The sequence below is a fragment of the Mesoplodon mirus genome (genome assembly GCF_964341445.2).
Source record: "Mesoplodon mirus genome assembly, chromosome: 4".
In the NCBI taxonomy this organism is placed as follows: Eukaryota; Metazoa; Chordata; class Mammalia; order Artiodactyla; family Ziphiidae; genus Mesoplodon; species Mesoplodon mirus.
The window spans coordinates 157,245,907-157,268,554 of record NC_138979.1 but is presented as its reverse complement, the minus strand read 5'-3'; the positions used below and the strand labels follow the sequence as shown (position 1 = coordinate 157,268,554).

The following is a 22,648-nucleotide window of genomic DNA, read 5'->3' as shown; positions in this document are numbered from 1 at the left end:
TAGGTATATATCCTTCGGGTGTTTTTCTGTGTGATAGATAGCATATTCTTAACAAAAAGTAGTATGATCAAATTACGTATTTTGGTATAATAATACTTTATTATAATATAGTCATGTATATTATTAAATTGCCTACCACATCTCTTTTACACGTATTTTTAAAGTAATGCACGTACATTATCTAGTTTAACAAGCCAAATTATATCACAAGGCTCATAATAAAAAATAAAGGCCTCCTGCTCTAGCTTTTCTTACTCCCTGAATCTCCCTCTTGGCTAGTGATCTTCTTGAGGGAAGGTACTGGTTTAATTTATATTTGAACACTCTGTACTTAACACAATGCATATGGGCCCTCTATACATGTGGGCTTCTGGGGGGGAAGGATTTAAGTAAACACTTAATATAGAACATGACATTCTACTTAAAAAAAAATACGCAGCTGAAACACGTTTCAAGTTGAATCATTTTATAGCAGCTTGGAGAGGCCGTCCAAATCTTTGGCTATATCTTATGGAGATTTTATTGCCTGGAATATTGCTTTTGGTTTAGATTTTCCATTTTAATATGTCTACTTCTGTTTTGCTATAAAGAGATTTTGTAGTCGTGGAATTGAACTTTGTATTAGTTAGATTAGGTTAGCTCTGAGAAACAGACACCCAAAGTAACAGTGGCTGAAATAAGAAGTTTTTCTCTTGTCTGTAAAAGTTGGACGGGGAGCAGTCCATGGTTGGCATGGCATCTCTGTTCCACGAGCCCTACACTCCTTCCCATCCATAGCTCTGCCAGCTTTTGGGCAGGATCTTCTCCTCCTGGTCCAAGATGGTAGCTCCAGCTGTCACATTCATGTTCTGGGCAGCACAGTGGAGGAAGGGGTGAAAAGAAGGGCCAAAGGCCCTGAGCTGATGTCTTTCAAGACAGGTTGCAGAAAGCAGCCACATGATACTTTTTAGTCACTTGGCTGTACCTTGGGACAAGGAGCCTGGGAAATGTTAATGTTTTCCGTGGCCAGGTGCCCATCTTGAAATGGAGGGTTCTATTACTATGGGAGGAGGGGAGAGTAACCGCTGCAGGGCGACTGGCAGTCTAGGTCACAGATTTTAGGCTCTTTTCCTATCATTAATCCCTTGTTAGTCCTTTCATGATACGTTGCCAGGATTGCTAAAGTAGCAGTTCGTTTCTGCTGTGTTTTCACTTTGTTTTCTCTTTCTCACAAATGCTGCTGACTCTGTTCTTCTCTTTTAACCCTTCCTTGGAGATGCCCTCCCAGCCACTCCTCTGGAGGCAGAGCCTTTGGGACACCTGCTTAGATGCGAGATGATGGCAGACAGGTGGATCCTTCCCTCAGGGACAGTTACCGGCTGTTGTTTTTGCAGAACGGTCTTCCAGTGGCAGCACGGTGGTCAGCAGTTCCCAGTGGTGGGCTGCAGACCCCTGGGGAGGGGGCTACTGCTAGGTGCCTTTGAATCTAAATGCATTGTAAAAAGTGTCAATATTCCTGTTTCTGTTTTTCAAAGGTGTGTAGGTGCTGTTGTGTTGATAAAATACAAATTCATTTAAAAGCACTTTTCATCGGGGTGTTTAAATACAGCATGGCGGTCCTGGGCTCTCATTGTGATTTCATCCAGACCTGGCCTGTGTCCTGACCCTGCCTCTTGCACCTGTGGACCAGCCTCTCTGAATTTCACTCTCCACATCTGAAGTGGCTTCCCGAATGGTTGAGAGAATTAAATAAGATTATGCACGTAGGACTTCCCTGGTGGCGCAGTGGTTAAGAATCCGCCTGCCAGTACAGGGGACACGGGTTCAAGCCCTGGTCCAGGAAGATCCCACATGCCGCGGAGCAACTAGGCCCGTGCCCCACAACTACTGAGCCCGCGTGCCACAACTACTGAAGCCCGTGCACCTGGAGCCCATGCTCCGCAACAAAGAGAAGCCACCGCAATGAGAAGCCCGTGCACCGCAACGAAGAGTAGCCCCCGCTTGCCCCAACTAGAGAAAGCCCGTGCACAGCAACGAAGACCCAATGCAGCCAAAAAATAAATAAATGAATTAAAAAAAAAAGATTATGCATTTAAATAGCTTAGCTCAGCTGCAGCACACACGGAGGCCTCCCCCCAAACGTGAGCTCTGGTTATTGTTTTTTTCTTAATCAACACACACTAAAAGTACATCTGCCATCATAATAACATTTTGTAAGCTGACCAGATATATTTTGAAAGATTAGGAATCATTGCCATAGCTTCTTTGGTGAAGCCAGTGTAGTCAGCCCTCAAACAGGTATTTGGGGGCCACTCCTTAACTGACTTAATTAGAAACCTTTGCAGATGGTTTGTATTCATTCATTCAGGACACGTATTTATTGAGCGCCTATTATGCCTCTTCAGGTTACAGGCCCAGAAAGGGAGGTCATTACAGTTCAGCTTTGCCCTGGCTCTGGGTCATAGGACAAGGTCACCCATTGTACCGAATGTTCTCTGGCTTTGCCGGGAGTGCATCGCACACATCCATTAACTTTGGTTTCCTCTTCTTTACCAAGAGGGGGTGGAACCTAAATCCCCAAGCACCCGGTTCTCCCCACCGTTCCGTAGTTCTTCCGACAGGGATTTCTGGCTGCCTGTGCCCAAATGTTTGTTGGGAAGCACGGTTTTCTATGCTGGCTTAGCGCAGCTCTGCTGACAGTGCTGAAAGCGGCTGGGTCCTCAGCGGCCGCCGGCATGGCAGCACCACACCTCTGCTGAGACGCAGAGTCGAGAAGTCTAGGCGGTGAATCATTTGCCTGGGCAAGCAAGTCTGTCTGGCCTCTCTTGGTCTTGCCTGGAGGGACAGTGGGCTGAGGGCCAGGGCACAGGAGAGGCTGGAGCTTGGATGTTGGCCATGCTCTGGCTGCATGCTAGCGCCCCATGAGTGAGGCTCTTCTGTGTGGCTCTGGCTGATTCAGCACCACAGAGGGCCTGCTGTGTGCTTACTGCTGGTCTGTTGGTACCCTGGGCTGCTGGGTGGGGCTGGAGCCCAAGGTCTTCTTCCCGCCTCCACTGCAGGCAATGGGCTGCAGGAAGCAAGCGTCTCCAGTGCTGACGCAGGCACCCCAAGGCCTGGCTGTGTCTGGTGAGTGGAGCTTTTCTCTGGGGTAGAATCATTTGGCCTAACTCCTCTTAGCCCTTGAGTGTAGCTGTCCTTCAGCTCAGGTGGGTGGTGGAGCTTGGCTGACCCCAGGAGAGACCAACACAGCTTTCAGGGAATTATAGACTCTGAGAATGTCAGAGATGGGGGCACGGGGGCCTGGTGAAGATCGCACAGTGCTGAAGCCAGACCCAGGCATTCTGAGTCTTCATCTGTTGCTTTTTCCTTTCTGCCTTGTTGAAGCTCAGAGGTTGTTCTGGTTAAGGTGGGAGAGGATGCTATGACGTATACCTGGTGGTTGAACTCTGAGCTTTGACAGGAGCGAGCAAGAGGACAGATTTCTCCAGGTGGGAGAGATAGAAGAACCAAGCCAAAGAAAGCTGGAAGCCCCTGCAGGATACCTTTGGATACAGACTACATCAGTCTCCTTCTCCCTACCCCAGCAAACAAACGAAAGCAAAGGCAGGATCTGGGCTGGGATAGCAGGCTGAATACATACAAATGCTACCTCTGCTTGTGCTCTCTCCTAAAACCCAGCTAGAACTACAGGAACTCACAAGGCCAACAGCAGAGTAGACAACAGTAGCGAAGTTTTAGAAGCTGGAAAACAGGTAGATGAGCCGTAACTAACTTAGGACGTTTGAGAAAGATAATTTTAACCTGACAGTGAGGAAAGCAAAGAATGAATTTATATCACAGAATCCCTAAAAGTCTAGGAACTGGCAGCACCAGGTACCTCCAGAACTGGAGTGAAGGGGGTGCTAAAATACAAAGGGTCAGGTAACAATGATAGGAAATGCATTCCTCCTCCACCCTGTGCAGCCACCTGACTGCCTTTCCTTTTGGAAGAGGAAAACGGTTTCTGGACTGGGGGACGCAGGCACAGGGTATGGGTATGGGGACTTTATTTTTAAAATGGAGTGATGAGATAACTGTTTGTATACTGAAGCCTGCGACCACCTTGGCCCTCCCCCAACTTGATTCCCAGCACACTGGCAGCCAGACCTTTATTTTCCTGCAGCTGGAAGAGTGCTTGACCAGCTCAACAGAATGACCGCAGGTATTCTTGTCTAGGCTTCCCTGGCTCTCCCTCCAGGGAAGCTCGAAGTTGACAGATTCCGCCTATGTGCTTAGAGGTTCTAGTTAGCTTTTGATCCCTCGCTCCTTGCCCCCAACCCCCGCCGAACTTATTATTATGGAAAACACACACACAAGGAAGGAGAAACAGCATAATGAACCCCCATGTACTCAGGCAGTTTCCATAATGACCAACTCATGGGTAATCTTGTCTCTTCAGTCACCCCACTTATTTCCACCCTTGATTATTTTGAAGGACATCTGCAACATTATATTTTTTGGGGTAAATATTTCAGTATGTACCTTTGAAACATAAGGACTTCCTTTTTAAAGCATAAGCCCAATTTGGTTCTTGATCATGAACAGACAATCAAGGAGTACAGTAACTCTGAGCAAAAGTGCATTAGAGACCAAAGCACAAATAGAAAAAGTAGCTGAGACAAACTGCACTGGGAGAAACAAAGAAATAAAAAAAGAACCATTTAGTAATATGTTCAGGTAAAAGAAAGGATACTGTGCCCTTATTACAAAAACAGGCATTGCACAGCTACATGTGTTCTTGCCACTCAACTGAAAAGAAAATTCAGGGAACAAAAATGAGGTCCATTAGAAATTACAGTCATGATAGGGGAAATGAGAAGAAACCCAATAGAAGGGTTAGAAGACAAAGTGATGACATCTCAGAAAGAAGATCAAAAAGAAAAAAATGATGAAAAACAGAGGAGAAAAGAAAACTGGAGGACCAGTAAAGAAAGACTAATACCTAAATAATAGAGGTTCTAGAGAGAGAGAAAACAGAAATATAGGGGAGGAAAGTAACAGTAAGATACTTCAAGAAAATTCCCTGTAACTGAAGAGCATGAGTGTTCAGATTTGAAAGTACTCACGAAGTCCCCACCCAAGGCGCATCCCTATTCCTTTGATATTTCAGAACACTGGGGATTAAGAAAAGACTAAAAATTTCCCAAAAGAAAAAGACATGTCACATACAGAGCATCAGAAAGCAAAATGGCTCGGGGCTCCTAACTGCAATGTTGGAAGCAAGAAATTGATGCACGATGCCTTCAAAATGATGAAGGAAAATCTCCAATCATTTTTATGCCAAGTATGGGGATGGAATGTAGACATTTTCTAACAAAAAAAAATGTACCTTGCATGCGTTCTTTCTAAAGAGCTGTTGGAGAATGCATATCACCAAAGTAAGAGAAGAAAGCAGCAGAAAGAGAAAGTGGGGTACAGGACGTGGGAGATAGATGAAGGGAAACCCCTGAGGAAAGGAGATCCCAGGAGAGCAGCTGTGCATCGGACATAGAGGGGGGCAGTTTAGATCCGGTAGTGTGACTCAGGACGCTCATCACCAACTCACCTATTGCTGGTGTTCCGTCAATTTAACCTGAGGAATGACTACCTGGGGAGTCTGGTCAGGATTCTTCTCTGTATTTGGCTGTCTTGCTCATGTGCTGATGAAGCTCTTTGTCCTGTTGGCTGGATAGACAGAAGTGTTTTCTTTGGCCAACCCCAAGAACCCGAGTGAATTTAGAAACAGAAAATACAGGGAGCCCCCTCCCCAACCAAATTTCTGATGGATGTCCAGTATCTGCATCTCTCCCCGCAGTTCCCTGCTGCCAGATGTCCCCACTGTGGTCATCTGTGCAGTTTTTCTACTACTCATATATGATCTTGCTTACTGACTTTCCCAGAAAGGGCTCTAGTCAGCTCCCTGGGACCATGGCCAGACGCTGTGTTTAGCTTATTTCCTTGAGAGCCTTCATCTAGCAAAGGCAATATTTTTACTGTGTTGTAGGTAGAATTGTGTCCCCCTGAAAAAGACATGATGTTCTAACCTGTGAATATGACCTGATTTGGAAATAGGATCTTTGTAATCAAGTGAAGATGAGGTCCTACTGGAAAAGGACTGGACCTCGTCCAGTGCCTGATGTTTTTATAAGAAGAGGGAAATTTGGATACAGACACATAGTGATGGGAATGCCATGTGAAGAACAGAGACAGACACAGAGGGCAGATGGCCAGTGAAGAGATTGGAGTTATGCTGCCCTAAGCTGAGGAACACCAAGAATTGCTGGAAGCCACCAGGAGCTGGAAGAGGCAAGGGAGGATTCTCCCTGCAGCCTTTGGAGGTAGCATGGCCATGGCCGACGCCTTGATTTTAGACTAGAATTCTTGCCTTCAGATCTGAGAGACGGTAGATTTCAGTTGTTTTAAGCCACCACATTTGTGTTAATTGGTTAGGCAGCCCTAGGCAACTAGTATACAGAGCTACATTTGTGCTTGTCACTCCCTTTTACAAAACTAAGCAATATCTTCATTTATGGATGTATACATAGGTGGTAAGATGACAAAGTGAGGTAAAGGGATAAATAACAGAAGTCAAGATTGTGAGACGTCTGGGGAGAGGGAAGGGATGTGATGGAGAGGAACGTGTGGAGCTTCTAAGGGACTGGATGGAGTCATATGGGTTTTCATCTTATTTTCTTTAAATCATGTGGTTTTTTGTTTTTTTTTGTTTTTTTTTTTTTGCAGTACGCGGGCCTCTCACTGCTGTGGCCTCTCCCGTTGCAGAGCACAGGCTCCGGACACGCAGGCTCAGCAGCCATGGCTCATGGGCCTAGCCACTCCACGGCATGTGGGATCTTCCCGGACTGGGGCACGAACCCGCGTCCCCTGCATCGGCAGGCGGACTCCCAACCACTGCGCCACCAGGGAAGCCCAATCATGTGTTTTTTATACACTCTTTTATGTGTATATACCTTTGACAGTGAACTTAAAAAAAAAAAAAGACTAAACCAAGCAAGACACAGCCCTCAAAACAGAGTTAGACCTATTGCTTAATCTGGGAGAGATGATGTTGAATCATTTGGGCCAAATGAAGGCCTGGGGATGTGGGAACCTTGGTGCCAAGGTGAGCATTTAGCAAATCAGAGCCCTTTGTGCTAATGGAGATGAATAATTAATAATAAATCTCAAAATGATAAATCATCAACCAAAGCTAAATTTGCCATTAGGACATCTGGGAGTCTCCTCAGTTATGCCAAGTTTTGAGAGCCTGGCCTCCAGCTAAATGATATTAGGTCAGACTCACAAAGCCCTTTGTGGCCACCCCTGCCTGACTCATTTCTCCCTCTGTTGTCCTAGCAGGGGGTGGCCTTGAGGTCCTTTTAGATGGTCTGTGTTAGATAACATCGAATTCCATAGAAAGTCATTCACCCTCTCTATATTCATGGAGGATCAAGATTCATTTTGGTGCTGGTTTGCCTATATTCCTCTCTAACCCTTGAAATCTTTTCTTTCTAACAGAGGCAGCTGGCCTTAGGCTCAGAACTTTGACTTGTAGCAGGATCTACTGAAACTTAATAACGTTTATTTTGGTTCTCGTTTTATTTATTTGTACAGGTTACCTGACATTAGGAGGATATTTGTTTTTTCCATTTATAATAATGATATAAAATTTCTTCTTTTCATAATTTTTTAAAAGTCAATTTAGGGCTTCCCTGGTGGCGCAGTGGGTGGGAGTCCACCTGCTGATGCGGGGGACGCGGGTTTGTGCCCCGGTCTGGGAGGATCCTGCGTGCCGTAGAGCAGCTGGGCCCGTGAGCCATGGCCGCTGGGCCTGTGCGTCCGGAGCCTGTGCTCCGCAACGGGAGAGGCCACGGCAGTGAGAGGCCCGCGTACCGCAAAAAAAAAAAAAAAAAAAAAAAGTCAGTTTAAAGAAAAATACTAAGTAAATGGTATATAGGTGGTGGCCTGATCTGGAAATAGTGTCCTTGTGTTACTGAGGTTTGGAAAACTGTGATTATCTTACTGCTTCTAGTAAAAAAAAGTGGGCCCTTCATTGAAGCACATGTTATCTTAACGTGATACTCAGTTTTGTCGTGTATCTTTCCATACAGCATGTATAGGGCCCTTAAGGACAAAAATCTCTAGCTTATCTGTCCCTGTGTCCCCCCACGCCGCCTGACACCAGCAGAATGTGTAGTCACTAGTAACCCTGGCTGAGGTAGCCCTCTTTCTCCAGTCTCCTTGTCTTGCCTGGTACCCACCCAGCTCCCCTTAGCGCTTCAGGGTTAGATAACGTCGGAGGGATGCCCCCCCCACCCCCAGTCCCGGCAACAATAGAAGGGGAAGTGGATAGTCTGAGAAGATGCACAGTGACGAATTCAGTGAAATGAGTAACCAGTGAAGGGTCATTTCTTTCAGAGACCCTGGTCCTCTGCTTGGTTCCTGGAGGGGGATGGTTATGAGTTCCAGAAGAAAGAGAATGGGGGGCTTCCCTGGTGGCACAGTGGTTGAGAGTCCGCCTGCCGATGCAGGGGACACGGGTTCATGCCCCGGTCCGGGAAGATCCCACATGCCGCGGAGCGGCTGGGCCCGTGAGCCATGGCCGCTGAGCCTGCGCGTCCAGAGCCTGTGCTCCGCAACGGGAGAGGCCACAACAGCGAGAGGCCCGCGTACCGCAAAAAAAAAAAAAAAAAAAAAAAAAAGAAAGAAAGAGAATGGGGTTTCTGCCCTCTAGGAGTCATATTCCATCACATTCTAGAGGAAACGATGAGACACGTACATGCAGCAGTTGGGAATAATTAAAAGAAGCATGTAGTGTTAAATTGTATGGTCCTGGTTTGGGGTGCTGAAGGAGTCCTTCACGAACAAGGAGAGCAGTGAAGACTAGTTGATTAATGATAGTGTTAGGGATCAGGTGGAAATGGAGCCAGGCCTTAAAGACTCATAGGGTTGCTTTCTGTCCTCCGGATGGCACAGCATGTGAACAGAGATCTGGCTTTGGACTCCATCTCCAACCCTCCCTAACTGTGGACAACTGACTTAACCTTTCTGTGTCTGTTTCAGCGTAAGTAAAATAGGGAAAATAATTATGCCTACTTCATAGGGTTGGTTTAAGGATTAACTAAGGTGATGGTTGTCAGGCTCTTTACATACATCATGTAAAGAGCATCAAGCCACTACAGGCATATTCCTTGGACATATTGCAGGCTCTGTTCTAGACCACCATAATGAAGTGAGTATTGCAATAAAGCAAGTCACATGAATTTTTTGGTTTCCCAGTGCGTATAAAAGTTATGTTTACACTATGCTGTGGTCTATTGAGTGTAGTCTATTATGTCCACAAAAAACTGTGCATATCTTAATTAAAAATACTTTATTGCTAAAAAAATGTTAACCATCATCTGAGCCTTCAGTGAGTCATATCTTTTTGCTGGTGGAGGGTCTTGCCTCAGTGTTGAGGGCTGCTGGCTGATCAGGGTGGCCATTTCTTAAAATAAGACAGTGAAGTCTACTGCATTGATTGACTCTTATTTCTCATCTATAGACAAGTGATTTCTCTATAGCATACAATGCTTTTTGATAGCCTTTTACCCACAGTAGAACTTCTTCTTTTTTTTTTTTTTTTTTTTGTGGTACGCGGGCCTCTCACTGTTGTGGCCTCTCCCGTTGCGGAGCACAGGCTCCGGACGTGCAGGCTCAGTGGCCATGGCTCACGGGCCTAGCCGCTCCACAGCATGTGGGATCTTCCCGGACCGGGGCACGAACCCGTGTCCCCTGCATCGGCAGGCGGACTCTCAACCACTGCGCCACCAGGGAAGCCCAGAACTTCTTTTGATGTTGGAGTCAGTCCTCTCAAACCCTGCAGCTGCTTTATCAACTAAATTTTATGTAATATTCTACCTTTGTCATTTCAATGATCTTACCAGGAGTAGATTCCGTCTAGAGAAATCACTTTCTTTGCTCATCCATTAAGAAGCAACACCTCATTCGTTAAAGTTTTATCATGAGATTGCAGCAATTCAGTCCCATCTTCAGGCTCCACTTCTAATTCTAGTTGCTGTTTCCATCACATCTGCAGTTACTTCTTCCATTCGAGTCTTGAACCCCTCAAAGTCATCCATGAGGGTTGGAACCAACTTCTTCCAAATTCCTGTTAATGTTGATATTTTGAACATCATGAATGTTCTTAATGGCATCTAGAATGTTGAATCCTTCCCAGAAGGTTTTTAGTTGACTTTGCTCAGATCCATCAGAGAAATCACTATGGCAGCTCTAGCCTTAAGAAATGTATTTCTTAAATAGTTTTAAGGCTTGAAAGGCGAAGTTGCACCTTGATCCATGGGGTGCAGAATGGATGTTGTGTTAGCAGGCATGAAAACAACAAGAATCTCATTGTCCACCTCCATCAGAGCTCTTGGGTGGCCACATGTATTGTCAGTGAGCAGTAATATTTTGAAAGGAGTCTTCTTCTGAGCAGTAGGTCTCAACAGTGAGCTTAAAGTGATCAGTAGGGCTTCCCTGGTGGCACAGTGGTTGAGAGTCCGCCTGCCGATGCAGGGGACGCGGGTTCGTGCCCTGGTCCGAGAAGATCCCACATGCCGCGGAGCGGCTGGGCCCGTGAGCCGTGGCCGCTGAGCCTGCGCGTCCGGAGCCTGTGCTCCGCAACGGGAGAGGCCACAACAGTGAGAGGCCCGCGTACCGCAAAAAAAAAAAAAATAAGATAAAGTGATCAGTAAACCATGTTATAAACAGATGTGCTGTCATCCAGGCTTTGTTGTTCCATTTAGAGAACACAGGCAGAGTAAATTTAGCATAATCCTTAAGGGCCCTAGGATTTTGGGAATGGTAAATGAGCATTGGCTTCAGCTTAAAGTCACCAGCTGCATTAGCCCCTAATAAGAGAATCAGCCTGTCCTTTGAAGCTTTGAAGTCAGGTATTGACTTCTCCTCTCTAGTTATGAAAGTACTAGGTAGCATCTTCTTCCAATAGAATGCCGTCTCACCTACATTGAAAATCTGCTGTTCAGTGGAGCCACCTTCATTAATGATCTTAGCTAGATCTCTGGATAACTTGCTGCAGCTTCTACAGCAGCACTTGCTGCTTCACCTTGCACTTTTATGTTATGGAGACGGCTTCTTTCCTTAAACCTCTTGAACCAACCTCTGCTGGCTCCAGACTTTTCTTCTGCAGCTTCCTAACCTCTCTCAGCCTTCATAGAGAGTCAGGGTCTTGCTCTGATTTAGGCTTTGGCTTAAGGGAATGTTGTGGCTGGTTTGATATTCTATCCAGAGCACTAAACCTTTCTCCATGTTGGCACTAAAGCTGTTTTGCTTTCTTATCATTTGTGTGTTCACTGGAGTAGCACTTTTAATTTCCTTCAAGGGCTTTCCCTTTACATTCAGAACTTGACTCACTGATACAAGAGGCCTAGCTTTTGGCCTTTTTTGGCTTTTGACATGCCTTCCTCACTAAGCTTAATCATTTCTAGTTTTTGATTTAAAGTGAGAGTTTCACCTGAATACTTAGAAACCATAGTAGGGTTATTACATGGCCTAATTTCAGTATTGTTGTGTCTCAGGGAATAAGGAGGCCCGAGGAGAGGAAGAGAGATGGGGCAACAGCCAGTTGGTGGAGCAGTCAGAACACACACAGCATTTACCGATTAAGTTTGCCATCTTATGTGGGCGTGGTTTGTGATTCCCCAAAACAATTACAACAGTAAGATCAAAGATCACTGATCACCATAACAGATGTAATAATAATGGAAAAGTTTGAAATATTGTGAGAATTACCACATGTGACACAGAGACAGGAGGTGAGCAAATGCTGTTGGAAAAATGGTACCAATAAACTTGCTCAGTGCAGGGTTCTCACAAACCTTCAATTTGTAAAAAATGCAATATCTGTGAAACACAATAAAATGAGGTATGCCTGTACATAGTAAATGAGCAATAATGGGTAGCTATCATTATTATTTAATCAACCATTCCATTTATTTATACAGTAAAAATTTATTACATGGTTATTATGTGTCAGGACCTGCCAGGCTTCCTACCAGGGTTCTCAATACCTTGAACTTGGAGTCCCATGGTCTCCACTTATGTATGAGACACTTAGTCGTAATAGTAGTAATGATAGCTGTAATGTCCTGAGTTCCTAATTATGTGTCAGGCATTCTGCTAGGTGCTTTATTACTGTATTGCCTTTAGTCTTTATACCCATTTTATAGAAGCAGGAATAGAGATGTAGAGTCTATGAAACTTACCCAGGGTTGCATAGAAAATGTCGAGCCTGGGATTTAGATTGTCTGCTCTTTTTTTTTTTTTCTTTCTTTCTTTCTTCTGTTCTGCACTGACTGTTGTTACTGTCACCCTAAATCCATTATGCCCCAGACTGAACTTGGTTTCCTCAAATGAGCTTTGTCTTTCAACTTCTCAGTCAGGGGCACTACCATTCTACTTGTCATCCATGTCTGAAAGGCGGGAGATGTCTCCCTTCTCCATCAAGCCCCTATATCTGGTTAATCACTAGGTTTTTAGTTCAAATGCATCTTTTTCTCCCTCTTTCTCTTATCCTGGCTGGGCCCCTCTTGACTTGGATTTGTTAGTTTTCAACATTTGTTCCACTGCCCCGCATGAAAGGGGAGGTTTACACAATACACTTTCATGGACTTCACCAGATTTTGATAAAACACCCTTAAGTTTTCCAAGAAGTAAAGCACAGTAGTTGGTTACTGCTGCAGCTGTTTGTCAGCGGTAGAAGCTTGGAATGGGCTCACAGCAGTGGTACAGATAAGTAAGCTGCTGTGAATATAACCTTTCTCTCCTACCCAGGAAAACATGTTTGGAGAGAACTATGCTCCACTCTGTTTTAAAAAGTAAAGCTTTCCCCTTTAACAAACAGTACTGGGAAAAGTGGATATCCACATGCAAAAAGATGGCGTTGGACCCCTACCCCATATGATATACAAAAATTAACGAAGAATGGATCAACAACCTAAATATAAGAACTGAAACCATAATACTCTTAGAAGAAAACATAGGGGCAAATCTTGAACTTGAATTTGACAGCTCTTTGGTCTTACATCAAAAGTACTGTATGAGCAACAAAAGGAAAAATAGATAAAGTGGACTTCATCTAAATTAAAAACTTTTGTACATCAAAGGACATTATCAAGTAAGTAAAAAGATAGCCTACAGAGAGGGAAAAATATTTGCAAATCACATATTTGATAAGGATCTAGTATCCAACGTATATAAAGAACTCATGAAGAACTCATAACTCAACAACAAAACAACAGACATTTCTTCAAAGAAGACATACGAATGGCCAAAAAGCACATGAAAAGATGCTCAACGTCGTTAGTCATTAGGGAAATGCAAATCAAAACCACAGTGAGATACCACTTCACATCCACTAGAATGGCTATAATAAGAAAAAGAAAAAGGAAAATGACAAGTATGGTGAGGATGTGGAGAAATCGGAACCTTCATACATTGCTAATGGGAATGTAAAATGGTTCAGCTGCTGTGGAGAATAGTTTGGTGATTCCTCAAAAAGTTCAACATAGAATTACCATATAAACTAGTAATTCCACTCCTAAAGAATTGAAAACAGGTACTCAAACAAGTATACGTGTACACATGTTCATAGCAGATTCACAGCAATCAACAGATGGAAACAACCCAAATGTCTGTCAATGGACAGAAGGAGAAACAAATAGTGGTATATACATATGAGTGAATATTATGCAGTCAGAAAAAGGAGTAAAGTGCTGGTGTGAGCAACAATGTGGATGCACCTTGGAAACATGATGCCAAGTGAAATAACCAGATGTGTCACATACTGTGTGATTCCATTTATATGAAATATGCAGAATAGGTAAATCGATAGAGATAGGAAGCAGGTTGGTGGTTGCCAGAGGCTGGGAAGAGGGGAGAATGGGGAATAATGCTTAATGGGTATGGAATTTCCTTTTTGGGGGTGATGAAAATGTTTTGGCACTAGGTAGAGGGGATGGTTGTACGACGTTGTGAATGTACTAAATGCTACTGAATTGTTCACTTTAAAATGGTTAATTTCATGTTATGTGAATTTCATCTCAGTTTTTTAAATCTCCAAAAAAAAAATACAGTAAAGCTTTCACAAACTTTGTTGCTTTAATTGTTAATAGTAATGCGTACTTGGTAGATATCAGTATTTCAGGACACTGTTCTTGAGAATCATTGGCTGTAACCATCTGCCAGAATTACTAGCTGCCAGGATTATAGCCCGCTCTCCTTTGCTGGGGGCAGGACCCCTAGGCCAGGGCTTTCTAACTCAGATGGGATAAATGTTTGAGGTCAGCTGGATGTAAGGCATCAGAGAGTCATGGAGATTAGGTGGAACTGGGCTGGACGTGCACTGTCTAAATGCATTCCAGTTTAGACAAACTGCCCCTGGGCTGGTTCTTGCCCCGTCTTCATCTTTCGGCCATCCCTCTTAAGCCATCAGACAGACTGATGTATTTTAAAAATCATCTTCAGCATGCCATCCCATTTGTAAAAACCAATTTCCTGTTGCAGAATCTAAACCTCTCTGCCTTCCCTTTCCCGCAGAGGCTCTGAGAAAGCTCAGCTGGACCCATACAGCATCGTGAAACCGTTACCCTCCTCCTACCTCACCCTGTCCCAGCCACCTGGAGGCCTCGGGTGACAGGACTGAACCCCATTAGATCTGTAAGGGGAAGGGCTCTCTCTGAATCCTCGGTTTAAGGGCGACTCAGGGAAATGCTCAGCAGCTGGTTGCCGCCACTGCAGAGGGCATGGTGGGTTTCTGTGGTGCCCCTTCCCCAGCAGTCTGAATGCATGTCAGTCTGTTATCTGTCTACTCGCAGAGAAGGGGAGAGAGGCACAGAAGAATCTGGAAAGATTTTTGTGATTAGATGAGATGTAGGAAGTTGTTTTTTTGTTTGTTTGTTTTCATCTGCCCAAGCTTTTAGAGGCTTGGACCCATCATGATGCTGGAAGCTTGGAGTGGGCGGGGTGTGTCAGGGGAGCAGGGGAGAGGGTGTGGAGAAGGGAGACTTAGTCCATTAGATCTAGGGAGTGGCTGGCACTGACTTCTTTTATGCTTCCAGCCCTATAGCTGCTTGTAATCCCTCTTTACTGCTGATTTTCTGGGAAGCATGTAGGACGTAGAGATCTTTGGCCCACGTCCTTTCATTATGTAACACTTCAGTGGACATATGCCGGGGCGGGGTTTGTGGGGGCAGGAAGAGAAAAGTACAGTCGTGTGACTTAAGGGACTCCCTGCGGCTCTTGCCCTAAAATCCCTCCCCCTTACCCCACTCTTCCCATTTAGACTTGAAAGGCAGAGAGAATCTTCCTTCCTTCCCTGAAATCCCGTGTACAGAGCTCTGAACTCCCGGTGGCTCAGCGTCTGGCCCACAGAGGTGGTGCTGACCCAGGGCCCTTGGAACCGTCCCACCTGTGGAAATGGAGGCTCGGCTTCCTCATATCCCAGGAGCTCGCTAGCTGCCAACTCAGGCAGAGTTCCTGGCCTTTGCTTACAGCACTTGAGTCAGTGGGCGTTTTTGCTCTTTTGGGGGAGATTGGCTCCCACAAGGGCATGCTTCTCGCTGGAGCCGTCATGTGGGTGAGCATCAGCGTGTGTGCCCTCTGACCTCCAACCTGTCAGCCACTTCCCAGTGGGTGCTGGTGAGTTCCTGGATTAAGGGAAAATCTCTGCCCAAATGACATGCTGTTTTTTCTTTAATTTTTATTTTATATTGGAGTATAGTTGGTTAACAGTGTTGTACACCTGAAACTAAGACATGCTTTCTTAAGACTTTAAATAAAGTAACGTGGAGAGGTTCATGGAAACTGTTGAGACACTGTCGGAAACCTTAAAAGCCCAGCGTGCACCTCCACTCCTGGTGCTGTGAGAGTGCTTAAAGCCCAGCGGTGGCCTGGAAGTCAGGAAGGCCGGGTAGCCGCTCCTCAGAAGGGTAGGCTGTGACCCCACAGCTCTTCTTTCGTAGGGTGTGAGTGGGCCGTATGGTGTCATGGCAACAGGGAAGGCTCTCCAGCCAGGCTGCCAGGGTTTCAGTCCTGGCTTATTAGTTGAGTGGCCTTGGAAAATTTATTTAGAGGTGCTGTATCTCAGTTTCCTCATCTGTATGTAGAGCAGCGATGGCAATAGTATGTACCTCATAAGGTGGTTGTGAGGGTTGAAGATAATGCCTGTAAAATACTTGGCACCCAAATAGATGCATCCTAGGTGTTTAAAGATGGTGGCTCCCACCATCCACCCATGGTAGCCACATGATGAAGCCTGCAGGAGAGGACAGGAGGAGGGCAGGAGGACTCTGTATTGTGTGGTTTCCCTGTGATTAACGCAGACTCTGGTTTCTTCTGTATTCCTTTCCTTGCCCAGTACTGATCCTCCAGAAGGTGGAGAACGGAGACCTGAGCAAAAAGGTTCTGAAGATCACCGATTTTGGCCTGGCTCGGGAATGGCACCGAACCACCAAGATGAGCGCAGCAGGGACATATGCCTGGATGGCACCTGAAGTCATTCGTGCCTCCATGTTTTCCAAAGGCAGCGACGTGTGGAGGTAAGGTCCAGAGGTGCAGGGTCAGCGCTCCCCAGATCTATTTTGGCTGCACAGATGCTTCAGGACTTGGAGAATTGAGGTTGCATAGAATCCCAGGCACCCCAGGTAGGTCTAGGTGACCCCTTCAGAGCAATCTACACTAAATCCCACGTTGCCAAAGGACAGTTTCTAGCACCTTCATCTGCCAGAAATACCCCCCAGTGCTGTGGGGCAGGTACCACCTCCATGTAGGCCCCTTTGTGTTGGTGATTGCTCCCTAGGAAGGACCAGGAGATTCTAGGGGCAGTGTGTACTGACCTCCAGGGTGGTGAGGGTACCCAGACACTCCTGGAGACCTTCCCCACAGTCACCCTGGCTTCCTTAGCAACAGTGGCCGTTACTGTTGCACTTGTTCTCACTATAAGCCCTTCAGCTGACGAGTAGTGTTTGCGCTGTCTCTTTTTTCTGGGTGGGCTGGAAATTATCCTTTCCAGTTATCCAGTTAAGCTTTTAGTCAAGGCTGTCTTGCCTGTTGAGCATTGATACAGAAATGGGAAAAGATAGGGCTCAAGCGTGCACCCAGAACTGCAGAGTCAAAGATTAGACCAACCGCTCCCCTTAGTTCATGTCAGCCCAAGAGGTCACAAGGACATGGATCTAAAAATCTTTTTCCCACTGATGGGAGGAGGAGCATCTACAGAGTAAGCATCCTCATGACTGTGAGAGAGTAGCATCACCTTGGTATGCAAAAGAAAGGACTGTAGATTATCATCGTATTTCATCTATGAAGTTGTTGCTTCTCAGTGTGTTGTAAAGTGAGCTTGTGTGTGTGTTTATTTTAAATAACAGCTTTATTGAGATATTACTCACATACTGTAAAGTGCACTTTTTAAAATGTATAAGCCAGTGGTTTTTAGTAAATTTACAATGTTTTACACTGATCATCATTGTTACTGGTTTCCTAAGGCTGCTGTAACAAATTACCACAAACCTGGTGGCCTAAAGCAATACAAATTTACAGTCTAGAGGCCAGAAGTCTGACATCGGTATCAGCAGGGCCATACTCTCTCCAGAGACTCCGGGGCAGATTCTGCTCCAAATAAGGATTCTGGGTATTAGGACATGGACATATCTTTTCAGGGCCACCATTCAACCCATGACAACCACTATTTCCAGAATATTTTTTATCACTCAAAAAAACCCTCAATACCTATTAGTAGTCATTCCCTAATACCCCCTACCCCTACACCCTGGCAACCACTAATTTACTTTCTGTCACTATGGATTTGCCTCTTCTGGACATTTCATATAAATGGAATCATACAGTATGTGATCTTCTGTGACTGGCTTTTTTCATTTGTATAATGTTTTCAGGGCTCATATATGTTTTTCAGAACTTCATTCTTTTAATAGCTGAATCATATTCCATCATATGGGTATACCACAATTTGTTTGTCTGTTCTTTAGTTGATGGACATTTGGGTTGTTTCACTTTTTGTCTAATGTAAATAATGCTGCTATGGACATTTGTTTACATGCTTTTGTGTGAACATATGTTTTCAGTTCTCTTGGATATACACCTAGGAGTGAAATTTTCTGATTCATATGGTAATTCTATATTTAACTTTTTCAGGAACTGCCAGACAGTTTTTTTTACCACTGCCATTACCATTAGCAACGCATGAGGGTTCCAATTTCTCCACATCCTCTCAACACTTGTTATTTTTTATTATAACCATCCTAGTGGATGTGAAGTGGTATCTCACTGTGGTTTTGATTTGTATTTCCCTAATGACATCGAGCATCTTTCCATGTGCTTATTGGTCATTTGTATATCTTATATGAATAAATATCTGTTCAAATCCTTTGCCAATTTTAAAATTGGGTTATATGTCCTTCCATTTTTATGTTGAAAGCGTTCTTTATATATTCCAGATACAAGTCCCTTCCCAGATACACGATTTGCAAATAATTTCTCCCACTCTGTGGGTTTTCTTTTTACTTTCTTGATGGTATCCTTTGAAACACAAGCATTTTTAATTTTGACGATGTTCCGTTTATCAGTTTTTTCTTTGCTTGCTTGTGCTTTTGGTGTCATATCTAAGAAATGAAGTCATGAAGTTTTATGCGTATGTTTTCTTCTAAGAGTTTGTAATTTTACCTCTTACATATGGGTCCATATTGTTCCGTCTTGTTCCATTTTGACCTGTATGTGGTGTGAGGTAGGAGTCCAACTTCATTCTTTTACCTGTGGCTATCTAGGTGTCCTAGCACCATTTGTTTAAAAGACTGTTTCTTTCCTCATTGAATTGTCTTGGCATCCCTGTCAGGAAGCAGTTCACCACAAATGAAAGAGTTTATTTTTGGACTCTCAATTCTACTCCACTGATCTATGTGTCTCCCATTATGCCAGTGCCACCTGTTTTAAGAACTGTAGCTTTGTACTAAGTTTTCAAATTAGGAAGTGTGAGTCTTCCAACTTTCTTCTTTTTCAAGATTATTTTGGCTATTCCGAATCTCTTCAATTTCCATACGAATTTTAGGGTCATTTTTCAGTTTCTGAAAAGTAGGCGGCTAGAATTTTGATAGGGATTATGTTAAGTCTGTAGATCACTTTGGGGAGTATTGCCATCTAAATAATATTGTCTTTCAATCCATGAACATGGGATATCTTCCTATTTATTTAGACCTTCTTTAATTTCTTTCAATGTTTTATAGCTTCTGTATATTGAATCTTATTTCATTACACATTAATTATGGGTGAAGTACCTATTGTGAAGAAAAGAGTTTTCCTTTCCTTAAAATATCTGACTAGATCTCATTAGGTTGAGCTGTATCCTGATATTCAACTGTTTTTCGCCCACAAAAGCAGCAATTTCATACGCTTCAACCTACACTTTCATTGCTTGACTGTAGGCTAATGAGATTAGTTAATGTATTAATTAAGCTAAGCTGCTATTGCAAAGAGACCTACTGATGGTTGAAATGTACTTCTTTTTCAAGAGTAGTCCAGCCTGTCTACGCTGGTGGGGCAGCTTTGCACCTTGAGATCATTCAGGAACTCAGGTCCTTTCAGCATCCCTCAGCATGTTATTCTTTTCTGAATAGTTACATCTGAGTGAAAGTGACTTCAGAATAATTATATCCCACAGAAAAGGAGAAAGAGAGCTTATCCATGGCAAGAAGCTTGTCTTTAATTTGGAGATGACTCCAAAAGTAGCTATTATTATTTCCATTTTACAGATGAGGTAAGCAAGGCTTAGATGATTGAAATCAGTTGCCTAGGTTCACCCAGGTGGTAGAGGTAAAGCTGTGATTTGAACTAGATATGTGTCTTTTGAAACTCTGTGCTTGTAGCCATGTCACCATCTATACACTCTTAATCCTGTGCTTTGGGCACCCTCTTCCAGGGTGATTGGCCCACCATGCCTGGGACCCAGCAGCCTGTCCCAAGAGGGCCAAAGCATGTCTAGGAACTCGGGACAAAGCTGGTTCCCAGACTGACTTGTAATGCATTTATTCCTCCAAGAAATGTTTGTTGAATACATACTTACTCTGTTATGACCAAGCAAGTGGACTTGCTTCCCGCTGTACAGTGGAAAGACCAGACACTGAGACAACAGTCTTTCGCAGAGAGAAAAAGGATTTATTGCAGGGTGGCCAAGCAAGGAGGCAGGAGGCAATGCTCAGATATGTCTCCCCAGTTGATCGGCTGTTGAGTGGGATGTTTATCATGGAAGTAGGGAATAAGAGGCGGGGGGGTGGGCTGGGAAATGGTCGGTGGAAAGTAATTTGTACATTTCTGGAGTTCTCTGCCCAGGCTCAACTGTTCTTCATGCCTCTTCATGGGTTGCGTGTGCAAATTCACAGGGGTTTCCTATGTTACATGGGGTGGACTTTCAGCCTGTGACGTCTAAAGTTCACTATCAAAGTTCACTATTGGTTGTCCTAGTCCCTTAGTGTGCCTGAAGGGGCTGTCAGCAGGTTGTTTGCATATCTGTGGTTTCCCTGGTATTCTGCAAAACAAGCTTGGTGTCTTCCATGTATCATTTTACTTCTATCTTGTTTCTACCTTACGGGCCTTGAGTGTGTAAGGTAAGGGTATAGTGTCAGGTATGGGGCTGAGCCTGAATCCAACCCCCTTCCCTCCAACTCCCCTCCTGGAGCTCATGCGGGGCCTTGGGCCTCTGCAGTTGGTGGGTGCCCAGGGCCAGCTGAGTTTGTCTCACTGTTCTTCGAGTATAGTTCTCTAGGCCTCCTCTGTGCTGTGGTGGAGCGTAGGATAAGAATGGCCCAGACCCCCCTCAAGAAGAGCAGTTTTTCCCTTTGGTTGTATTGTGCAGGGAGGGCACTGGTGACAGCCAGAGGCCATCATCCCACGGTGACTCTCTGCCTGTCGTGTGTAGGATGAGGTGGAGGCATTTTGTTAATTAATCATTTTACGTTTTTTAAATTATGGAAGGAAAACATGTTCACTATAGAAAAAAATTAGAAAATATGGATAAACAAAAAAAAGAAAAAGAAAAGGAAAGAAAAGAAAAAATCACCCACAACGCACTTCTAAAGATAATCTGTGTTGACATTTTGGTGTGTTTATTCCTGTTCCTGTGATCACCCACCCATCCCTTAAAATGGGATCATTCTGTTTTGTAAGCTGCTTTTTGAATGTAACAGAGCATGAACATATTGCCATGTTAATAAGTATTTATTATGTCAGTAAATATACTAACATATACATTTATACGTAAGTTAGTAAATACGTTGTCATTTTGAATGAGGGTCCGGTTAACAGCAAGGATAGTAAATTGTGTGTTACCTAACAGTTTACAAAGTACTTTCACGTATGGTAGTTAAGTTGTCCTTGCCAAAGATTATTAAACAGTCAGCTTGGTTCCTGGGATGTGGGCTCACAGCTGATGACCAAGTGCAGGAGCCCATTCAAGGGACACCCTCTCCTTTTGGAGGGTGGGTCCCTGAGTTGACACTCTTAAAGTCCACGCAGGTTAATAAGAAAAACAGCCCTGGCCCAGCACAGGTACAGAATTGCTGCACCTTCGATTGGGAAGGGTTGCTCTTCACTCTAGGGCTTTTCTTCATTTTGAAAAAAAATAAAACATCCCTCTCCCACATCCGATATTATCAAACAGTGGAAAAGATTACTGCACCTCTGGAGGTGGTTAATTATTGACACGGTGCATTTCTGAGGGTTTGGGTTTAGGCTATGACTCTTGGGAAGTCATTGGCAGCACTGTGGGATCTGGCACTTCTCTGGGCGGAAGGGACTCCGAGGCAGAGTTCTAGCTGAGCTGGTACTTCGGGGCTGCTTGTAAACAGTCTTGAACAGACCTCTTGACCTTCTCTTAACCCTGGGAGGGCAAGAAAGTAGGCTAAACAGGTAAATCCTGTGGACTTCTACTGTCCACCTCTCCATGAGGCTCAGATCCATCTAATGTGTGTTTCTCCAGTCCCCTTTTTGGACTCTGTTCCTGCCAGAGGAGCACCAAGCCTTCATTTACATCACCCACCTTCTGTTATAAAAATACAGAGGAACACTGGCAGAGGAACACTTTGACTGGTTTAGTCATCCCCAGAAAGCCGCCTTCCCTGAATGCTGGCACCCCTCGGCACGGCTCTCCCCAGCCACTTTCTCATTTCAGGCCTTTCCGAGAGGGAAGCACATGGTGTTTACGAGCCATAGATGGCGGTTTCAGGATGCTGGGTAGTTATTGTTATTCTTTCCTTGCAGCTCTTCTATGAGGTAGGGATTGCTGTCTCTGTTACACAGGTGAGGAAACAGGTTTGGAGAGGTGAACTTGTTTTCTTAAGGTCCCACAGCTGTAAGTGGTAAAGCAGGCATTCGACTCAAGTCTGTCTAAGTCTTTCTTGAGCAGCACTTCTCCCACTTTTCCTAGTTGTAGAGCCCTTCAAATGGAATGGAATGCCCATGAACAAAGGCCCAAGCCAGGTGAGAGCAGAGTTGCCCTTGTGGAAGCTGGGAGGGGAGGGTCCCTGGCTCCTTTCCCTTCCAGGTGGCCCGAGACATCTCCACAGAGTAGAGCTCAGTGTAAACACCACCA

The 22,648-nt window shown here is 44.6% G+C and overlaps 1 protein-coding gene across 2 annotated transcripts in view; it reads left to right on the top strand.

Annotated features, from left to right (window-relative positions):
* Window positions 1-22,648, top strand: part of MAP3K9 (mitogen-activated protein kinase kinase kinase 9) — a gene marked incomplete at both ends in the record, with an annotated part of 74,086 nt that overhangs the window by 31,199 nt on the left and 20,239 nt on the right. For both annotated transcript variants that reach the window (XM_082617813.1, XM_082617812.1), the window contains one exon: window positions 16,412-16,592. In XM_082617813.1, coding sequence (XP_082473939.1) covers window positions 16,412-16,592 — 181 coding nt within the window. The remainder of the gene's footprint in view (window positions 1-16,411; window positions 16,593-22,648) is intronic.